The sequence below is a fragment of the Antrostomus carolinensis genome, unplaced genomic scaffold, assembly GCF_000700745.2.
Source record: "Antrostomus carolinensis isolate BGI_N321 unplaced genomic scaffold, ASM70074v2 scaffold23796, whole genome shotgun sequence".
In the NCBI taxonomy this organism is placed as follows: domain Eukaryota; kingdom Metazoa; phylum Chordata; class Aves; order Caprimulgiformes; family Caprimulgidae; genus Antrostomus; species Antrostomus carolinensis.
The window spans coordinates 13,875-36,930 of NW_010322812.1; the positions used below are offsets into that span (position 1 = coordinate 13,875).

Genomic DNA, 23,056 nt, shown 5'->3' on the forward strand with positions numbered 1-23,056 from the left:
TGATACAACTGTGTTGTACATTATATTAAAAACTAGGAGACAGCGTATTATGCACCGATTATAATGTAAATTTTAATTGTGAATGGAACAACTTATGTTGAAGATTGACTTGGATAAAAATTAGGGGTTTGTTCCTATAATGTACATTTTCAGATCTCAAAAAGGAAAGAATTCCAACAGTTCTTATTTTAAAGGAAAAAATTTCATTTAAAATTATTAAATAATTATTTCAAATATCAGGAAAATTGTTTAGTGCTGTAATTTCTGTCTAACACACCTTACAGGAACAATGATATGTGTATATTTATGCATATGAATGAAAGTATATATGCAGATATATGGAGTATTTTTTTAAATTTATGAGTGATGACTTTGAGTTTATATTCTGGTACAAAAATAGATGTGATTTCATGCAATATATGTTTTAATAAAATAAACATTTTTTTACTTGCATAAAAATACATGTTGAACATTTCTGAATACAGTCAAGAAACTTCCAGGTGAACTTTGAAAAAGAATCACTTTATGATTTGCTTTTGTATTTTAAAAAATTCCCAGTGACTGTGTGTTGTGCTTCAATGTCCAGACCTCCAAGGCAGTACACCTCTTTGTTTATATTGCTGCCATGTTTCTTCAAAGCATCCAGTATTTATTCACATATGGCATTTCTCTGATCATTGTTTGAACAAAAAGAGCTCAATCTGATGAGTGTCAGATGTAGAGTGGTTATTTCCTTACTAAGTTTAAAAACAAATCTGTTTCTAACAATAGATATTATTTTCCATAATTCAGATAATTGATGCAGGGTGCACTAACACATTTACTGAAAAATATAAGAGGATTTTTACACTCAAAAAGAGAAGGAGAAAGTGCAGGTTAAAGTAGCAGTCAGTTCTGTACCTATATTGATATTGTTCTTTAGTCAGTATATGTGTATTTTTTGTTCATGATCCTAAAAAATTTATTCTTTATATTCAAGACTGTAAAACCAAAACCAGTGTATGTTATGATGGGACACCTCTGAATCCTTAATGAGTTTTGGAAAGAACTCGAACCCATCATAGATGTGCATGACAAGAATATTCCTTACAAGAAGTTTGTTGAACTGGGGCATTATTTCAAGGTATCTCATTCAGAACATGATAGAAAATTAAGCTTAAATATACTTCAGATGCCAGATGTTATCAGTGACATTCTGGCCCTCCATGTTTCTCCTGGGAAGCCAACTTTATGTCTGTTGATACTTTCACAGACTGTAGTTAATTCAAGACATGTCTAGCCTAACAGCTGGTATATACCATTTAATTCCAGTGATACTGGTGATCTGCATATATGTATATAGAAAGAAGCTGGTGGGACAGAGATCTAATTCAACAGACTTTTCTGTTTTTCAGATCACTTTCTGTATGAAGTCAGAGTTGGTCATCAGTATTCAAGGTGCAGCCATAGGCAGGAGTTCTTTCTTCTGTGTCTGTAAAGCACACGACCTTTGCCTCCAAATATGGATATGGCTATAGTTAGCTGCTGCTTACATCATGAGGTTAAGTTTAGGCATCATTTACCTTTGTTTTTTTAATAATTTGATGATCTTAAGCTATCTATCCATGATCTGAAATTGTCTTCATAGTCACTGAGTAATGAGAATTTTCCATTGCATTTTATTCCTGAGGAGTTCAAAGCATGACTTTTGATTTAAACAATTGGCTATTAGTCCAGTCACATGTTTTCACCTTCTCTCTCTCCTCTCTCTCTCTCTCTCTCTCTCTCTCTCTCAGTAATGCTGTGATCATTGTTATGAAACCTCTTACTAACTTCAGAAGAAGCTTTAAAGTTAGGTTTTCTTTGTGGAACGAAATCCTGCCCTTGGAACTACTTCCAATCTTTTGCCCAACAAGTTTGATAACCTTCAGAGTATCCTAAAGCAAACATTTTTTCTCTTTTAACTTCACAGGCCTATAGAGTAGCAAAGCAGTCAGAGTATAGTTGTGAATCTCATTTTTCAGGCAAAAGCATTTTGTGGATTGGTTAGAGATTATTTATGCAAATAGGAAAAAAATATATATTTTTAAAGTTTCATTATTACAATAGACACTGCAAAACAAACCTATATAAACTCTAAATAAAGGGAAAATCAGGACTTAATTAGTAATTGTTATGTAGCATCAAATTATTGAAATGCCAGCCAATTCAGCTAATAGAAGTGCTCATGTATGGTAATGATGGTACTCTATTCTTGCTGAATAATATAGATTGACTTTTTTTTAACAGGAGCCTCCTAAAATAAATTGAATACTCTATTTAGACATTTTCCAAATAAAATCTCACATTTACTTGTCACCAGGAAGCTGATTGACGCATCCGTATTGTGAGATCACTCAGAGCTTCTTAGCGTACCTTCTTGAAATAGTTAACTCTCACAGAAACAAAAATAAACCTTGTACTTCCATTTTTAATCTCTGCATGCTGTTTTTCTTGGTAATTGTTCTCTTGGCTCCTTTGACTCCTAGCTTTACTTTCATCTTAGCAACAGCTTTATTCAAGCCATGTTCTTTGTCCCAGTAGTCTACATGAACATATTATGATGTTCCTGGTCCTGTGCAACAGTATATATTCCCAGCAAGAGGTGCACTGTACAGTTTCAGTGCAGAAACACAGAAGGAACTCAGGTCTGTAGTGCACTGTATCATCCAGAACTCAAACTGTTGTGTAGAAGAGCAGCACTACTGCTTAATGCTTGTACAGTGTTTCAGTAATCATTAGATACACTAGAAAGATTAGTTGTTTTCAGGTTTAATTGAGTTGGAGCTAGTTGAGCTGCACTGGCAGCTATGTGGACTTTGCAACCCGCATTTTCAGGTTCTATTTCCATTTATTAAATCTGCCAGGTTTCTGATACGACTTTACAGCTGAACTGAATTTTACTCATGGGACATAAATAAATTGCCTATTACTGCCATGGCAATGATGGGCATTTACAAGTTGTTTGACAGTGAAAATTGATTAACAACTTGCAACTCATCAACAGCGAATTTCACATTATAAATATCTGAAGGAGCTTTCTGTCAAAGTATTCTAGAGCATTAACAAAGTTCATTATTGATATAATAGCTGCTCTTTTACTTGGTTTAGCATAGTGCCTTTACCACAGTGGAATATTAGCTGACCATATATTCAGAAATAACCTCGATTTCTGAATCCCCAACTCACTAAAAAAGAAATGTCTTAAAAACAATATTAAAGTGAGTCTTGTAAACCAAACTTCTATTTGAACATAAAACCAAAAGACAGATGGAAAGTAACTTTAGAATTCAAAACTCTAAAATTTAAACGCAAAGTTAAAACCTCAACATGAAGTTGTACAAATATAAAATTAAATACATGCGACCAGAGAGGAACAACAAAGGCTCATCTCCTCTTTGTCCGTACTGTCCGTACGTATCCGGACTGTTGGTACATGAATGACTGGGACGAGAATTTCCTTCAAACCGTTCTTGCAAAACAACTCCCTGGGGACCCAACCATAACCATGCATATTGGGAAATGTTTGTTGCTCTACTATATCAACAGTGTGTTGTGGTATTATGATGTAGACTTTGGGGCTTTATATCATATGAGAAAGTACTAGAAGGTCAGGCACAGCTTTTTTTAGTGTTAGTGAAAACTCCATTTTCAGTTTTTGGTTGATAGAAAATGATGACACTGTGTCCTTGTCTGGATGAGGTGCTAAAAGTACACAAAACTGTTTCACGTGATTGACAACATAATTGGGGAGAAAAAAAAAGAGACAGAGAGAGAAAAAGAAACTGAAAGATGCCAGAAATCAAGTACAAACAGGACAGAATGAATCTGATTATTTTAAAACCAAGCAGTAAACTGGAGAAGGAATAAATTATTTTCATTTGCATTATTTATATCATATGCTTTTCTATGAACAATTTGAAGCTGAATATTGAGTATTGCAGTGTTAATTATTTGATGTTTCATCCTCTTCAGATGAACAGAGGTCTTAGCTAGATATTTCCTGAGAAATAAGTCCTTAAGTTACAAAATAATATATTCATTTCCCTAGGTGCTTTCTAGTATGATTTCAAACCTCAGTTTACTTTTTAAAGAAGTCATAATTACATTGTCCACCAAAATCAGCCTAGAGAGCTCTTACTGAAATGTAACAAAATGTTTTAAAACAGTTTCTTTCTGGCCTCCTCTGTTCCACATTGTTGGAAAAGCCTTCAAAATAAATAATGTAAAATGCAGAGTTTTTCTGAGGCCCAGGGCAAAGGTTGAGCTTGTGATTTATTAGGCATCATTATAATGTAACAGATCAGGGTCTCTCATGTCTCAAAAGGGATCTGCACTCACTCCTCATGTCTCTGTATTCATCCATTCCTACTGTGGCTTTTCACATCTTTTTTTTGTGTAGCATCTGATTCCACCATGTCTTTTCTGCCACATTCCTCCTTATTTCACGCAGAGGGTGGAGGAGTCTGGGACAGGTCTTGTAGCACAATTCCTCCCAAAAGCTAAATTCATCAACTTCAGAAGAATTAGTGTCCAAATTGTATAATGTGCCAAGTACCCTTCACTTGCCAGTTTTGGAAGGACATGAAGGAGCTCAGCACTTTCTAAAGACTACGAGCCTGCATGAGGAAAGTTTCAGGGCTATTGTCAAAGGAATTCTGCTCTCGGTATCAGGGAGGAAAAACAGTATGTCATATAGCAGCCACAAAATTGTACTACGAAGAAAAGTTGTATTTTTTTTTTCTCTAGAAGAACCTTACTAATGTTTTAATACAGCCATAATGATGAGTTATCTTCTCACACTGTTTATGCTCTTTTTTATTTTTATGCTCCTGCCCACAACCTGTCTTTTCCTTTTTCAAAATAGACTGTGAAAATGTTTCCCTGTGGCATTTCTGGCAGTGGGCAGGTGTGGCCATTTTACTATATGTTTTTATATATCTACAGATGCAGCAGCTTGAGAAACAAGTTATAGATGCTGATCGTCAAGCAGAGAGAGCTTTTCAGCAGGTATATATATACATTGAAAAATATCTCCGCTAGCTATGTGTGTATGACTGTAATGAAGGGAAATTCAGAAAATTGCTATTTTTCTTAAGTATTCTTCTCCTCAAAAGGGAGAAGACAGTTTCTTTTTATATCTATTGATTTGTCTTACCAGAGATGTTCTAACACTTTTATCTGCTTACTGTCCAGTTCTCCTCCATAAAGTAAAAGCTAACAGCACAGATCATAATAGATACATGTAATGAGCTTCTTCATGATGCATCGTCTTTCTTTAACATATGATGCACATGGAAATAAAGAGAGAGAAAACAGTGACCTATTTTAGAAAATCTGTAAGAAAATAAAATGAGGCTATCCAATACAGTCTCTAAATAGGATTACTCCGTGTTGTTTGTTCTTCTTGTAGAAGTTACATCATCTAAAGAATGAGATCATGGCTAAATATTTAACCAAAGTTGCCTTTTGATTTCAAATGGCAGATATTGCTACTGCAGACATTTTATGAACATATCTCTGGTATTCCCTAAAAATCCTTCGTATCTCACTGTGAGACAGATAGAAACTGAAAATTGTAAGAATAAATTGTAAGAATAAAAATGTTCATGTACTAATTTGGAGTTAGAAACCATTCCTGACTACAGGCTGAGTACTTTTTAGAATGCTTCTGACAATTTGTTGGGTTTTTTTACACTGTGCAATTGTTTATTAAAACATTGTTTATTAAGCCTAACAACAACTCTCTATACATAAATTGCATTCCTCCCATACAGGCATTTCTAACAGCTTGTGTGTTACAAACCTAGAAGCCTCTCCCTAATACTAACAAAACCTGTATAAGGTCTCTCGGTGTTTTGTCAGTCCTGTTGGTATTAGATGCATAGGGAGACATAACGAACTGTAGTTTCTTCTCAAATAGGCTTCAGAACCTTGCAGGGTTATTTTGAATCTTAAGTGTGGGGGTAATTTTGACAGTCCATTTTGTGATTGAATTACTACTGTTAACTTGGAGTATGATGTTTCTTAAAAGTCTTATGTTCAACCCTCCAAATAGGTGCAGGTCATGGAAGAAAAATTGAAAGCAGCTAATGTTCAAACGAGCGAATCGGAAACCAGGTTGTATAAGAGATGTCAAGATCTGGAGATCCTGATACAAGATAAAAATGACATAATACAAAAATTGGAGCAACAACTTGAAGAACAGGTTAGAAATAATGGTATTACAGAAGATGATGTTCTTCTATAATGTTCTTAATTATACAAAAGGAAAATGAAAATTAAGCTCAACAGAGGACAGAAAAGTTTAGCATTATTTCTGTTGTTTGCTTAAAGAGGTTCCCATTAGAAGTATATCATTTGAATAAGGTTTATTCACTTGTAAATTATGCTCTGGCTTCCTTTGAAAGAATGTATAACTTTTAAGAGGAGAAAGATGTTCTTCATTATTTCCTCTGAAGAGCTTTCATTTTTCCTAGAGGAAAGAGGAGCAGCAGCCTCTGTGAAGGGCCTATTAATTTATTTTTTTTAACATCACCATATATTGCCCAGGAGACTGACTTACTTCAAGCAATCTTAGGATTTGTGTCTGAAGATACAACTCAGACAGACTGTAGTACTCAGTGAAAAATATGCTTATGTCTTTTTTTTTTCCAGAAGCAAATAAGACTGCAAGAGGCAAAAATCATAGAAGAAAAAGCTGCTAAAATAAAAGAATGGGTGACAGTCAAGCTCCATGAGGTATAACTCTTACTGCAATACTTACACAGAAAATACAGTGGTGGGACTGGATATCCCTTAGGCTTTTTGTCTCTTAAAGGGCTTTGTGCCATGGTAAAAAAAAATGCTTTCCAGTTTCATTGATCTATATTGTTATTTGCTTGAAGGAGGAAAAATGAAAACAACAGCAGAGAGGGCAGAGTATCCATGTCACTTAAATTCTGATATCTAATTTGGTCAGCTAGTATATCTGGGTTCTCTTTAAGGAGAAAGGGCCCAGAACTGCTCTCTGGAAGCCATACTTATCTCCAGTAATCGAGAGAGATTTGCTGGCAAACTGAGCTTGCTCAAGCAGATGCCTGAAGTGTGAATAATCCCCGGAAAGCTGACAAAGACTGCTGGGACCTGGCAGAAAAAAGTACTTGATCATGGTTTATTTTCCAATGCCCACAGTACTCTTAGTCATGAATAGTTTCAGGGGCACCGGCTCTGCTTCCAAAAGAGACCAGTTATCTCCCTTGTTTCTCTGCTGTGGTGAGATAACCATGTCTGTTCCCTGCCTAAGGCTTCCAGTTTTTGTGTGCAGCTGTGCTTTCTCTTCCCTGTCTGGACAGAATTTAAAGTTGCCCATAAAAGTTAAAATCCCACTCTGTTTTGGTTTACTGGAAATTATACTCATTCCAGTTGGAAAAAAAAAAAATAAAGTAGGAAACTTGAAGTAACATTTGCTATTTTCCTGTGAGGGAAGTTTTTGAAATAATTTAATAAAAATTCAATTAAGTTTAGCTAAAATTATATTGAAAAAGTTTGGACAAAATCAAATATGACTCAAACTATTTACTTACTTTGAAACATGGAGAATCTGAAGCTAGTTTCACAGAGGCAGCTACGTGTCACCCAATGGGAAGTGGAATTGCTGGCTCCCCTCCATGTGACATGGGATACTCTGATTCAAATCTTCTCTTTGCCTAATTTGGAGCAGGAGTTTGTACCAACATCTTTTACCTCCTGGTAGTGGGCTACAGCAGTGAGTTGTTGGGTTTCTTTCTTCTGGTAGAAGGTCTTTTGCTCCGTATTAAGTTTTTCAGTACCTATTTTTCTAATCTTTGCTGTGGGATGGTAGGAGGCATTAGCACCACTGTTCCCTCTAATTCCTCTGCTCGCTCTAGGGTTTGCCAAGCAGCACAAAAGTTTGTAATTCTGGCCCTCTGCGTTTATTAAAAATGCCAATGCAGATTTCTTTTTTCTTAATTATTAAGGCTTTTTAAAGCAGTCTTGGGTTTCCTTGGTTGGGAGAATGATTTTAACACAAGTTGAGCAAATAATCATAACGGGGAATTTCATTGTTCAGAATAAACAAATGCCTAGACTGGCATTAAGAGAAGTAGCAGGGAGGCACTTACCATTTAAACCAGCTTTATCCTTAGATAGGCAGAAATTCAGAGAAAATATAAATGATGTAATGACTTTAAAAAATGTTTCACCAATGGTTGAGATTACATTTATATGCTTTTAGTTAGAGGTGGAAAATCAGAACCTTCGCTTGATCAACCAAAAGCAAACCAAAGAGATGAAAACAGTACAATCTAAACTGCAAGGTAAATGTACAAGTCTTTTAAAAACTTCTCTATATATGACATACTTCTTTCTATTCCCTATTTATTTGTGCATCCTCATAATTGAAATGTTCTATGAAATCACAGAGATTTCAGTTAGTATGAATTGACATCAGACTGACTGTACATGAAGGTGTTAGGCAAGCAATAATTTAATTTTTATTAAAAAGACATGCAGACAAACCACACCTGGTTTTTATGGGGTGAACTGGTATTTCTGTTATTTAAGAGGTTCTGCAAGTAGTAAGATTTGACTAGATTTATGTCAGATCTTTGCTTTCACTTCTCTATAACATAGGTAGACCTCACACTGTTATGAAAAAGATGAATGTCAGTCTGCCTCTGCCTTTTCTAGCAAGTCCTCAGCTGGGAATCAGAATTCTGATCAGATTTTTTTAATTACTACATTTGACTATAGTGCCAAAACCTTACTTTAGCCACAGTATCACCAGGTTCCTCTCCAAGTGGGTACAGTTAATTTAAATACCATAAAATGCAAATATGGGAAAGAGGAATATCCTCTCCAAAGAACATTGTTTCATATTAATCAAAGTTGAATTTTGTTTGCCACTGTGTTGCCTGTTCACCAACTTAAGTCCCTCTGAAGGTTCCCACTGTCCTCTCCATACTTGGTTGACCTGACAACTTGGTGTCATCTGAAAATCTTGCTAGTTTGCTTCCTATCTGTCATTACTTGATAATGTATCTCATATTTATATGTACACACACAGACATTTAGAAATGTGTATATATATGTGTGTGTGTACATACATAATACAAAAATATAAATATTTGCAAAATACATACACAATATGAAGCTTTTAAACTAAGATGCACCTCTCTGTTAATGAGGAAATTGGATTGTTTTGTTTGCTATTTTTTGATCAGTAGCAATTCTATATACTTCAGCACTTAGCAGCTTTAGTCATCCTCTTCTGAGAGATCTATTCAGAGGTTTTTTGGAACACTTAAGAATTAGTAAGCTGCTATTCAACACACATTTACTGATATGCTCAAAAATATTAAGAAATTTATTACCATTTGCAGTGTCCATGCTGGTAGCAGGCTATAAATTATGATCAGGTGGTACTGTTTTTAATAGTTTACAGGTATGGATAAGGGCATTTTGTTCCTGGATCTGCCACAGAACTTCTTAGAAACAGGGATGGACAGCATTGTTTCATATCAGTTTCTGGCAGAACAGGTGTCCCTAAGTATGGATTTTATATTCTCAAGGCAGTTAATAATTTTATGCTTTCACCTTCTCTTGAAGTCCTCCATATATACCTTCTAAGCCTGCTAACTTACTCCTTTATATTTGCTGTAGCACCTATTACAGATTCTCTTAATATTTTTATCTGAAGGGAAGGCTGCCACATATTTTAATACTATTGTTCTACAGCCTTGCCCATATTATATATCCTAGACCAATCCATAAGTTTAATTTCAGTCACAGCAGAATAAAATCAGGTATTACCACTAGGTTTTCATTCTGTATTAAGTGCATGTTTTATATCTTATTGCTGTGAAATTGTTAAGAGACTTATTTTTTTTCTGTACTAAAAAGTCAGCCTTTAAGAATTAGAAATGTAGCTATGGGTTTCTTTTGATATGGGGAGGTATCGGGTAGATTTTTATTCCTATAATAAATTTTTTATTATCTTTTTACTAAATGTAATTATCTTAAACCAACTTTACACTGCAGAGTAAAGAGATCAGTAACATAGCTTGCTGCATCCCATTAACACAAGATTTCTGAATTACTATTCTTCAGAAGCTACGGGCAAGAAGTCTGTTACTTCAACACAAAAACCTGGAGAGTGTCAGCGACTAAGCAGTTTGACTTTTGGGTGCTTTTCAAATAGAGCAAGAAGTCCTCAACCGTCTCCTAAGTTTGAAGAAATAAGCAAGTCTTCATCTAAAGAGTCAGACTACACTGAAGACAAAAACATGCTAGGTACTTAGTCACCAATTTTATTCTGACACAGGTAGAAAACTACAATCAACAGCTAGCTCAAATACTCTCTCCCTCTTGAATGCTAGTTTCTCTTAGTAGGAAGAAATCCTGTTAAGCCCTTGAGACTCCGTAATACAACTAGTAACGCTGTCAGCACGCGGTGGTTGGTGGATGCTTTGGCTGCAAAGGAAATAATTTGTTGTGGCCCAGGTTTGTTCCACAGTCGCATAAGGAGTTTAAGGCTGCCAGTCCCCAAGGGAGGGCTGTTACATTTTTGTGGCTGTGTAGAGTTTCACCTAAGTCCAGTTTCTGTATATTTTATCAATGCTATCGCTGGTGCCCGTGTTACTTTCATGCCCTAACTCAACAAGATCAACTCAGTAATCTCTCATTAGTATGATCAAGGTCAGAAAAAACAGAAGAGTCTCAGGCATCTTTTCACACCTTGTTTCATGTCTGAAGAATGAGAAAGCTCCCTGATCTATTAATACAATTTCCCCAACAAGCCCTGAAGTCTAATGCCAGCAAATTGGCGTGCTGTTATGCTACTATAATCATAAGCAAGTCCATTGCAGCTTGCTGCTTCCCTTAAGCACTGAAAAGCACAGGAAGCAGAATGATGCTCTGGTCCTTCATTTGAGTCCCACAGTACCACAGTTAATCATGGTACCCAGAATTGCAAGCTGAGGTCTGTAGAAGATCAGAAACTGAAATGCATCCTGCTAATATTTTGTATATTTCTGTGACATCTAGTTCATTATAAAGGTGGGTATGTGTTATTATTTCCATTTTTATAGATGAGGAAATTGAGGAAAGATTTTTTTTTTCAAGGGAAAGGATAAGAAGTAGAACCTAGATGGACACACATCAACTTTGTGACTTCATTACTTTAATGTGGACTAAATTAAAATCTTTGGCTTAGCCAATCCACTTTAACTTCATACAGCTATTTAACATTAACTTTCCCAAGTGTCTGTTTATAAAAGCCCTTGTTCTTGCATCTGTTTTAACTTAGAGGGAGCATGGAGACTTCACTGACATGCTTCAAGCTATAGCTCTCTCTTGCAAAACCAAGTAAAAGTGAACAGCATAAGCAAAGCTATTTTTAATACAGTGTCTTTCCCTAAGCATTTTTCATGAGCCTCTCTTGTGTATCTTAAGCAGTCACCACTGGGAATACAATAATAGCTTGCAGACGAAATTTCTTTATTTAAAGTGTATATAAACACCGTAGAAATACTCAGAATACCTGATTTGTTAATGTAAATATTTTTGACAAGCTTTTACTAAATTTTAATTGCCCTTAGATTTAATAAAGCAGATAAATTTATATGCCCTCTTAAGCCTTTTTTTGTTTTGTTTTGGGGGTTTTTTTTGTTTTCATAAATATCTAGATTACTTTAAAATATGGCTCCACTCTGCTCATCTTTACATTTATTGCTGGTTTTAGTTTGGCTAGAACTTTGAGTAATGTCTGTTACTGTTTTTGGCAAACACCTTTGCAACTTCAGTTGCATTCAATATAATAATTTTCTTAAGTTTTATTATTTACCATATTAAAAAACCTTAAATGTGCTTACACATTTGAAATTATTACCTACTTACTATTTGCAGATGTGATGACAAAATCCCTTAGCAGCCAAGTTTGCTAAAGTAATTTTCTCATGTTCATTGTATTTCTCCTCTAGAGAAGGATATCCTGGAAACTACCTTTGCTGGTCCTGCACATGAGAGCAATACAGGTCAGAAGTCATCGCAACAAGGTTTGCCTGGATCAGAGCAGAACAAAAATGTGAGAACAAGCTGTTCATCCAAAGATATAGACAGCGACATGTCAAAGAATTCCTGCACTACCGGGAGTGACTGGAGCTCAGACGAGGATGGAGGAGACAATAAAGGACTGAAATCCAGGTGTGCATCGACTCTCTCAAGCCATACATCTGAAGAGAACACAAGGTACAGTAGAATGGGGAGTGAAATGTATTTGACAGCATCTGATGATAGTAGTTCCCTCTTTGAAGAAGAGAGTTTTGGCATTCAGAGGACTCAGCACAAGAAGTTGTACCCATGGCAGCAAGGATCCCAAAGAAAAGGCCAGAATAATCCAGGTGGAAAATGCAACTCTGACTTCACAAGTAAAAAGAAAGACCAAGATAGTTCTTCAGATGAACTGAATAAGAAATTTCAGTCTCAGAGGCTAGATTATTCATCCTCATCCAGTGAGGCAAATACCCCGAGTCCAATTTTAACCCCTGCTCTGACACCCAAACACCCAATTCTAGCAACCTCTGCAGGTTCTCAATGCACAGTATCATCAGATTCTTCCTCAAATTTGCCACCTCCAAAGTTACGGACTCCTAATGTGTTTAGTATAAATTCAGCATTAGCAAAGAAACATCTAAGCCAGCCCCAGCTGAGTTCTGACAAAATGTTTGGTAGAAATAGAAATGCCATAAGCATGATACGTCCATGGAGACCTCAAGAAACAGACATTGATCTGGTAGACGGAGAAGATACTGATATTTTAGAGAAAATGGAGACTGGCTGTGATGAAGGAGTGTTTACCTACGACTGCGCTGAAGCACAAAATTCTGAAGCCCAGGAACCTTGTGATACAACAAAAAAGTGTGCTAGCAACAAACCTCCAACCCCTCCATTACATCGATTTCCTTCCTGGGTAAGTGTAATTACGAATATTTATCCTAGTGGTGGAACTCATTTTCATGCTTCTTTTCTATGATTTTTGTTGCTTCTATCTTTCTCATTCTCTGACAAGACAGGGAGTTACCTTATTTCAAACTGAGAGGACAAACTCAGAAGCAACTGTTTTGAAGCACAGTATTTCTGCTGTTGAAAAACATAGTCACGATTTTTGTAGATAAGACCAATTTATTTACTGTCACATCTAAGTTACATGTGTCCTTTAGAGTATATCAAAAGAGGTAACTCTTGCAACTGCATTTATTTGTTTATTTAACACCAACAGAGCCTGAGAGTGCAGGTGATAATGCCTTTGTTTTAACCATTGTACCTCTTGCAGTCTAGAGAGTTAAGTCAACAAAAGACAACTACAGATTACGGAAGTTATTGATCACTTTTCCAAGTAAAATTTTAAAGCCATCAATCAGGGAATTAAAATAGATATTAATATTACTTACATAAAAGCTAAAATTAACTGTATCTAGACTCACTGATGCTGCAAGTCCACAGTCAGAGATTTATTAATGAATCAGAGATGAATAATACATTAACGTAACAGCTTTTTTATGTATATATTTAGTGCATATTTTTTCATTATAGATTTTCTTTTATGACTTTTTAGCACAAAACTGTTGAAAAGTTGCCTCCATAATGGCATTTCTCTGTTCTTAACATACAGTCTTGCATTAAAAAATATTCTCACCATTACTTCTTTGGACCCTCATAATAGTATTTTTAAAAATTATCTGTAAGGGTAAGCATTGTGTGAAAAAAGGTTGAACCAGACTATGGGTGTGGTGGGTATAGCATATACAACAAGGATGCATTCTGCAGCTGCTACTGATGATCCCATTTTAAAAACCATTTTATCACATCGTTGTACTAACACAAAGACTAGGAGGCTATGGGGAGGCTAAACAGAAGAATAGTAGTTGTTGTGCTTTAATTATCTACCATCCAATCCATTCTACTTACATAGGAAAGCAGAATTTATGCTGTAGCCAAATCTGGTTTAAGGATGTCTGAAGCTTTCACCATGGAATCCCTTAACAAAAGTAAGTGGTTTAGCTGTTCATTGTCTCATGAACAAAAATTATCTTCTTACCGTGATTTGTAAGCAAGGACCAAATGTCCCATGTTCCTCCTAGATACTTTAATGAAGATTTAGTTATCTGCTGTTTAAAACCTAGAAGATCATTGGTTATCTTTCCAATGTCTTCTATTACCTTGCCTCTTGACTTTGTCCTGAATTTGTACTTTGTTCACTCCAGTTTTCTTTGCAATTCACTTTGGAGATTCTGTACCACGTACCAAGGTAAGAGATTATACTTTCAATTTAAAAAGAGTTAGTGGTCATGACTACAATTTATTTATACTCCTTAAAAAAAATGTAAATTTCAAAAAGCTATAAATCTTGCATTCAAAACAGTTCAGGAGATAGTTTGCTTTTTATAGCAGTTATACAGTGCAAAAAATTACATTAGAATTTGGTTAATTGAGGGGTAAATTAGGAAGGTCATTTATACAACATGTTGTTTTTTTAGGTGCTGTTTCACTAACTTCATGCTCCATATCCGGATTATATACATCTCTGATATATAAGAACATGACCACTCCTGTCTACACAACTTTGAAAGGGGTAACTGTATTACTGTTTAAAGGAAATTTTTAAATATCATTAGCCTTCACATCCAGGAATTTGCTGTTTCACATTTGATGCTACCTTGCCAAATACGTCACAAGATGATGTTTAGAGATCACACAATCCCAGGAGTAATGGAAACGTTAAATAGCTGGCAAAAAAATTGCTACTTACGAAATGTTACTAGCCCAGATCAGTTCTTCTTAGGTTCCTTGCTGTTTTTTTCCAAGGGCTTGTTAATTATTAAACAAAGCCACATGGTGTTCAGTGCCATAATTAAAAGAGTGTGTGTGTGTGTGTAGAAACATCTTTGTGTCAGTGCCAAAGCTGCTGATAGTCCGATAGCCAGCAGTAACTAATCACAGCATGGTTTGTTTTCTGGCAGCCTTTTGTGATTTGGAGAGACCCATGCCTTGAGCTACCTCAGGTTTCTGGTTTAAAGTGTGGGGGTGCTTTAGGTTACAGAGGGCAGATGGAATTCAGTTTTATGTTGATACTTGTGTGCCAAAACTCACAACCCAAGTAAGAACAGCTCTGAATGTTAAGAAGCCAGCAGAGCTCTGCTATGGTATGAAGGAAATGACTGATACCCTTTATGCAAGGTATCAAAGAATGTTGTGTTAATTTTTTGCAGAAAGCAACTCAAATAAGCAACAGCCCATTTATAGATGAGTCGTCAGGATCGGAGGAAGAAGACAGCTCTCGGTCCAGCTCAAGGACTTCTGAGTCCGATTCTCGAAGCAGAAGTGGTCCAGGGAGTCCTCGGGCTATGAAACGAGGTCGGCAAACACTGCAAGAACGAGTAACTTCTGGGAAGTTTGGAAAACTAGGCAGTTTACATGATCTGCTTAGAAACTGATTTCTTCCTTAAACAGCATGCACAGCTTCAATCTAGGCTTTTGTCTCAGCTGTCAAAGCCTAAATCTGTTATTTGAGCAGAAGGAAGGACTGTTTGGCCTTTTATTGCTGTTATTATAGATGGCTTTTTAAGGCATTAATCTAGTGGCTGGCTGTTGTCATGAGGGAAAAGTGACTTGTACATTTAAAGCAAGAAGCTCCATTCTATCTATATTCTGTTACGCTGAGGACTGCCATGACCTTTAACTGTAAGTAGGTAAAAATGGCCTAGAAAAAAGTAATTGCCATCAGAAAAAACCCCACATATATTCAAATTTATAAAACAAAGTAACAGTTTAATGTGATCAGAAAGCAGGTGGAAAAGTTCGCTCAACAGAGTATTTGGTTCTCATGCAATAAAGGACTTCCTTCATTTTGACATGGGAAGACAAGGGAGACTTAAGATCTAAGATCCTAGTGAGGCCAAGGGTTAGGGTCCTTCATTATATGTTGCTTTAGAAGTGCAAAATAACATTATTCAGTTGTTCCCATTAAACATGTTAAAATCCCAGTTAGCTGGAGCTCCACTCAGTCACGCTTGAGCAGGTCAGTACAGCCACTGGTCCACTGGGAGTTTTCCAGTGCCAGCCACATGAGGCATCAAGTCCTATTTGCAGTGATGTAGTCATAGTTTTGCTATTTTAGAGTGAAAATGACCCATAGGTCCTGCTTCCCAGCCGCTCCATCTTGCTGAGCAAAAACCAGTGCTGTGGCTGCAGATGCATCTCATGTTACATGCTTGCAAAACAGGAAAGGTAAACAAGCTAATAGCTGGTATCACCCACAATTTATATCTATGTCTGTAAAATGGAACCTTGCCCTTTGTTCATGCTTTCTTCTCAGAAAATAGTCCTTGCATTGTTTCATGCATGGAAACCTTTCTTAACCACAAAACACATATGTACGTATCTTTGTTGAGATCACATTGTACAAAAATTTAGGCAGTTGCAAATTTGACCAGGCGCATAATTAGCTTTCTGCATATTTGTTACTAAAGATCCTACATAAGAAGAGACAAACCTTCTCTGAAAGCCTAGGTGGCTTACCAGAGCAATAAACGAGGAAAACTTCTTTTTTTTTAAATACAATTGGCAAATGAGTTTGGAAATAAATGCAACAGAGGAAATGAGGCATATTAATTTCAGTCTTGGAGAGTAACTGTGCAGAGAAGAACACTAATCAGAAAGTAAAACTTTAAAAAGGACACGCTCACACATTTGAATATAATTATTTCTGTGATGATTAAAGGAAGAGTTTGAATTGTTATTGTTAATTCACTAGAATTGAAAACAGGGTGTATTTATTTCGGGATTAAAGCTAATAAAGTTAAAAAAAAACCTCCTGAAATCTGGAATTCAAATTTTTAGAAAACTGCAGTATAAAAATTCATACTAATTGCATTAGAAATAGTCACCTACAACTTCAGTATAGAGCAGATCTGAAGCATAGCTTCTTAGTACACAAGCAGTTGCATGAGAAATAAAGATGCTAGAGCAAATGACAGAAAGGGGAAGGGGAAAGTTGCTTAGTTTAATTAAAGATCCTGTATTTGTTTTGTGGAGAATGAGTATGATGCATGGCACTAACTCCCTCCTTAAAAAAAGTGTTGTAATATAACAGAAGGTGATAATATATAGAAGGCATTTATTTGTTGTTTCATTTACAAGTGACTTACTTAAACTCTGTTTAATGATCAAGAAAATGGGATTCGGGTACTATTACTGGGCTAATAGTTTGATATGCTGATATTTAAAAAAATGCTTGCTTCCTGAGAGATTTGTATTGATACTTGTGTTTGCCAACAGATCCTACTCAGATATTCTTTCTGCATGGATATTCTGATCTCATTTGTTTTTAATGTAATAAAAAAATATAAAGAACCATGTTTCTTTTTTAACTCAGGGGTGTCTCTGTCTTCTGTGACCTCAGAAAGTGACTATGCTATTCCTCCAGATGCATATTCAGTAGATACAGACTATTCAGAGCCAGAGCAGAAACTTCCTAAGACCTCTTCCTCATCTAGTGATAATGGGAAAAATGTGAGTACAGAAGTTCTGCGAATAGGTGTACCCGTGGTGCTGTGTATTTATGTTCAAAGACTGCTATCAAATCTCTATATTCAGTCTTCCTGACTTACTGACTGCCTTATGAGTACAAACAGCAAAACACACCAACAGTAAGTTAGCCATATAAGACTATAATGATTGAAGGGAAGTGAAGGATAAGTTGGAGCTTTCTATATAATGAATGGAAATACATAGACAACTCCAGAAGACAATTCAAAGCACTTAAGATTTTCCTTTCTTGGCACCAGATCTGGTATCAGATTGCATATGAAGTACTAAAATCAGCTTATTTGAATATTCAGGGAAATAGAAGGACATTTCACTGAAACAGTTGAAGGCATCAGTAGAAATCTATGTGCAGTAATATGTTTCTTTAGCTTCCATACAGGGAACTTCAGGCATTAGAGAAATCGTAAGCAGAGTAACATGCAAGGACAGGTCGAAGAAACCAAACTATTACAGGGTACTGGTCTGGTTTTTAATGGCCCATGTTAGTAGTTAGTGTCTTGACATACGAGTGGATTGACTGTCTGGTGATGAAGATAATTGATTTTAAGCTTTCTTCACAGAGCAAAACTGTGAACTCTGTTCTACAGCTGTACACACTAAAAGTATGTCTGTGTGGAGCTCTGAATTACAGTGCTTTGTTTCTGGTCTGTAGGTTAGGCCCCAGAGTTGGGAAAAAATTATATTCACATTGTATTCACTTTGGTCCTTGTTTAGTATAAATAATTAGAAAGTAAGATCAGGAATCATTATATTCTTCATTCTTTTGTATAGTTCTGGGCAAATCACTTACTCTCCTTCATGTACTATCACTGTAAGTAGGGATATTACTTAGTTATCTCCCATGCATGACATTTGTCTTAATTGATGCTTGTAAAAACTTTATCACTGGACTAAAAGTCTCATCAAATATTGTAATTATTATTTAGCATGCTTTTATTTCATTAAAATATCTGTGTGTGTGTGTGTGTGTGTATTTATCCATATCTCTGAGGGATATAGTTATATGTATGTACCTAACTACTTTTTATCTAACTTATGAATAATCAGGAACCTTTGGAAAAATCTGGATATCTGTTAAAAATGGGTGGTAAAGTAAAGACCTGGAAACGACGGTGGTTTGTGCTTAAAGGAGGTGAACTACTATACTACAAATCTCCAGTAAGTACATGTAACTTACCTGCTGTTTAATATTAGATTGTTTTTACTGAGAATCTAGGGCTGCTAGAAAGAAATGCTTTCCTCCTGCCTGAGCTATTAGAGAGTGATTCAGGGCTCAGTTCCTCAAGAGGTGAACAAGGTACTCAATGTCTAACTAGGAAGTATTTATCAAGATTAATGTTTAAATGAGTTCTGTAATTATTTATTGCTATTTGTTGGTAGATTTAAAGTATTTTTTCCATTCTTTCCATACAGAGTGATGTCATTCGAAAACCTCAAGGTCAAATTGAGTTAAATGCATCTAGCCACATTGAAAGGGGTGATGGAAAACAAACAATTCAGGTGCCTGCTTTTCTTATCTGTTTCAGCGGGTATTTATTCCCTCCACCCCCAAAACCGACCCATTGTTCCGGTCCCTCTTGCACTAGAAGTCCAAGTGTGGACTTGGAATTAATCAGTGCCCTTTGTTTGAAACCAAATAATTATTTCAGTTACAGAAGCTAGAGAAAGGCTTACATGTAGTCTTGTTTACACTGCTACAAAGGTCAGATTGTCATATATGAGATATAAATAGAGTAGTCTTAGGGTCAGCCATTAGGGTTGAGAAAAGTTGTTTGAAAGGAGATAAACTGAGTTTTTTCAACTCTGCTGTCCTGGAATTTTGCAGATAAAGCCTTAGAAAGGGTCTGTCTGCTCTTCCTGGCCATGGAATGTTTTGTTAATGAAAAGTACTTTGGGGAAAATAAACTCTGCAAAGTTGTGAAACTGCATTGGGTAGTATATGTTACAAACCCCACACTGTGGGGTCAAATGTATAATGTTCTTAAAGCTCTTCTGTTACTACATAGTTGACCACAGAAAAACGAACATACTACCTGACTGCAGATTCTCCCAACATCTTAGAAGAATGGATCAAAGTATTACAGAATGTTCTTAAAATACAGGCTGCCAGCCCACTTTTCATACAGCCCGAAACCAAGCCAACCATGAAAGGATTACTTACAAAGGTAGGAACACTTTTCCTCCCCCAATCTGATTAATATCTAGATGAAAATGGCTCTACAATACAGTAAATACAAGAAAAACAGACATGTATTTGCTTTCCCAGTACTTTACAATGTGAACAATCCAGAAGGACTACCAACTCACCTACTTTGGGCAATATTTTTCTTCTGATTGGTTGATTTGCTTTGTTTTTTCTTTCTGTCTTTTTAATTCATTAGTTCCTGTGTTGAGTTCTCCATTTGCACTTCAGTGGTACCCTAGTTCAGCATATGTTTCAGTAGCTAGTTGACCTACCTTATTTCAGTGGAGTGCTCTCTTTTTCTATATTACTCACTGTGACAGATTAATTCAAGATAGTAAGAATACTGTATAAAAGGAATTTTTCTCTTTTAATTCTTCCATTTCCTTATCTTCCACTAATTTAGGCCTGATAAAAAAAAAACCCCAACCCAAAAAACCTCAGAGTGGCCTTACTAGGCTTTAGATGAGCATCTAATACTTTAATTCTTATACCATTAATAGAGTTATGAAGTTTTAATTATTTGTCTAGTAATGTGGAAAGGAATTTGAACCAAGGCGTTTATTCCCCACACTGCCAAAGTTCATAGATGGTGAAATGTGGTCTGTATTTCTCTGACTGCTTGTTCGTAATGTTGTGTAATTTCAGGTGAAACATGGATATTCCAAAAGAGTTTGGTGTACCCTAGTTGGAAAAAATCTGTATTATTTCCGTAATCAAGAAGACAAGGTAGGTCCCTTACTTTTTCCTCAGTGAATGGAAGATAACGTACTGAAATAGACATTAACAGTAAGTTACAGCTTTATTAAGGTACAGTTGGCCTGGGTAGTATATGCTCATTTTATCTTGATTGCCAAACGTTTAGACTTCACAGATTGTCAACTTGGAAGGTTCCTACCTAATAGAGAGTAAGCCAGGGCACACCCACTGGTTTCCTTCTTGTCAGAGGGGGACACTTGATTTGCTGACAGTTCAGGTCTCCCTTTCTGACATGAGACTCATTAGAAAAGACCTGTCTGTCAGTTACTTGTGGAAGCTGACCCTTTGTAATGTATGTCTGAGTGGGAAGTGACTGCAAGTTTCAAGAAATTAAATGTTCTTTTTATCCCTCAGTTGACTTCCAAATCTTCTTCTTTGGTATGTCACTGTACCTCCACAGTGCTGCACAGAAGGCCAAAAAAAGGCCTAGCAGGATACAGAGTTTGCTGCTTTGCAGATGTGTGCCTGTGGAGGGGATCTGTTCCCATTGCCCATCAGGATTATGGAAAAGGTGCTCACTGTCTACAAGTGATGAGGTGGACAGAAATGGAGATGGAAGTTGGCAAAAGAAAGGGATGAGAAATTGCTTCTAAAACCTAGGGAATATACTGCTTGAGGAAGAAAAGGAAGAAATAGGATCCAATCAGCTTTAAGTTAACTGCCCAGCATCCCATATCCTGTAGGACACAAATGGCTAAGGAAGCGCAAGACCTGGCTCTTCCACATTGGGCCTGACCTTTAGTTCTCTACTCATACTTCTGAATGTTGTTGGTCCTAATATTTCCAGTCATGTTTACCTACAGAGACAGGACAAAGGACACATCCTAGTCATCCTAGTTTTCACTTGTCTTTTTGCTCACAAGGCATTGTATTTTGTCATCAAGAAACAGCTTTTTAACAGAATTGGGTCAGGAACAAGATTTTGGAAACTTAGACAAGAATTCTTGTTAATACTACTGAAGTTATGAATATGTGATTCATACCCTTATTACCTAGGTCTACCAAAAAGACTGCTGACACTTGACTAAAGGGTAACAGCCCACTGACCCACTATAACCAACAGTTCAAAAACCACAGAAAATCTCATTTATTACTGCTAATCTAACCAAATAATCACACTGGACCCAGTATTTCATACTCTTTGTATAATGCTAGTTATTTCCTTTGTTATCCCTTCCTTTTTTAGCCATTTTTAAACATTCAACTAAACCTTATTTCTAGAACTGTATGAATAAGATAGCAGTAACTGTCCATCAAAACATTTTAATTACTCTTTAAGAAGAGTAATACAGGGCTGGGGAATCAAGTGACTAGAGTATTAATCTCTAGCTCATCTTACAGAGACATTAACTTGCATTTTCTCCCATGAAGAAATCTCTATGAAAGTATCTGAATTTACATACTTTTACCATTGAAGATTTTGGAGTTTTAGCATGCCCTTCAGAAGCATCTAAGAATTTTGCTGGATTCTTGTGACTATTTCCCTCACATTTGGAACAAATTTTGCTGCCCTTTTAAAGCAAAATTGAAACTAATTTGCTAGCTTGTAATAAAATAAGAATTTCGGTTTTGTAAGCAAAATATGTATGAAAAGTTTCCCAAAGCTAGTTCATTTCTCATGTTCAACAGTTTGCTAATTAAAAACATGTTTGCTGTAGCTGAATGTGTCTGTGCAGAAAATTACACAATCTGCAGTGGTTAATGCAGTAATGGAGTCCATTTAGGTGGCTTCCCTTCAAAATGGAATTCAAATTTAAAAACCAGCCCACTGTGTTTTAGTTGAACTTAATGAGTAAATAACTCTTGACTATTTGTATGTGAAATGGCATCTCTTGATTCTCAGAAACATACTTTGTTCAAAAAGTTGAATGCTTCAGAAGCAGCACAGAAAATACAGATCACCACATGCATCTTTAATCCTTACTACTGAGAGCACTGGAATAAAGAGCCACCACTATGTGATGTTTTCTTCAAAATGATTGTATTGTTAGCTGCTCACTTTGTCAAGTCACTTCAAGAAACCCACACTAGATTGAGTCAAGCTTGCCAGCTACTCTCCAGTATCTTATTTTTAAATAGTACTATTGAGAAGCCTCATCTGCTTTTCACTGGTGTTGATATTGCAAGGCAAGGCTTACACTTGAATGTGGCACAGATAAGATGCTCGTGACTGTAGTGCCCAACTATCCTTTTACCAAAGGGAAACAAACATCCCTCTCAGTTCTACTGAATCACTAAGCATTGCTAGACATCACAAACAACAACAGTAGCCAAGGCTTCTTCACTACACCATTAAATAACACTGTTTAGAACATCCTGAGGTCTGAACGGCTAGAGAAAGAGCCGTTTGAATTTATACCATGAACAAAATAGATACATCAACAGTACACTGCTGTCCTCTGAAATAACGAGATTATAATTAAAGTTCTAGTCTTGAGGCAGGGAATTTTTGCTTGGAACAAGGTCTGGAAACTCTGAATAATTACTTCT

The 23,056-nt window shown here is 36.2% G+C and overlaps 1 protein-coding gene across 1 annotated transcript in view; it reads left to right on the forward strand.

Annotated features, from left to right (window-relative positions):
* PLEKHH2 (pleckstrin homology, MyTH4 and FERM domain containing H2) overlaps nucleotides 1–23,056 on the forward strand; it is a 50,109-nt gene that overhangs the window by 9,635 nt on the left and 17,418 nt on the right. Inside the window, exons 2-15 of the mRNA XM_010170395.2 lie at nucleotides 4,966–5,028; nucleotides 6,077–6,226; nucleotides 6,676–6,759; nucleotides 8,255–8,336; nucleotides 10,129–10,311; nucleotides 12,000–12,988; nucleotides 13,991–14,066; nucleotides 14,556–14,650; nucleotides 15,288–15,432; nucleotides 17,453–17,589; nucleotides 18,673–18,783; nucleotides 19,039–19,125; nucleotides 19,632–19,790; nucleotides 20,456–20,536. Of these exons, the coding sequence (XP_010168697.1) occupies nucleotides 4,966–5,028; nucleotides 6,077–6,226; nucleotides 6,676–6,759; nucleotides 8,255–8,336; nucleotides 10,129–10,311; nucleotides 12,000–12,988; nucleotides 13,991–14,066; nucleotides 14,556–14,650; nucleotides 15,288–15,432; nucleotides 17,453–17,589; nucleotides 18,673–18,783; nucleotides 19,039–19,125; nucleotides 19,632–19,790; nucleotides 20,456–20,536 (2,442 nt within the window). The remainder of the gene's footprint in view (nucleotides 1–4,965; nucleotides 5,029–6,076; nucleotides 6,227–6,675; nucleotides 6,760–8,254; nucleotides 8,337–10,128; nucleotides 10,312–11,999; nucleotides 12,989–13,990; nucleotides 14,067–14,555; nucleotides 14,651–15,287; nucleotides 15,433–17,452; nucleotides 17,590–18,672; nucleotides 18,784–19,038; nucleotides 19,126–19,631; nucleotides 19,791–20,455; nucleotides 20,537–23,056) is intronic.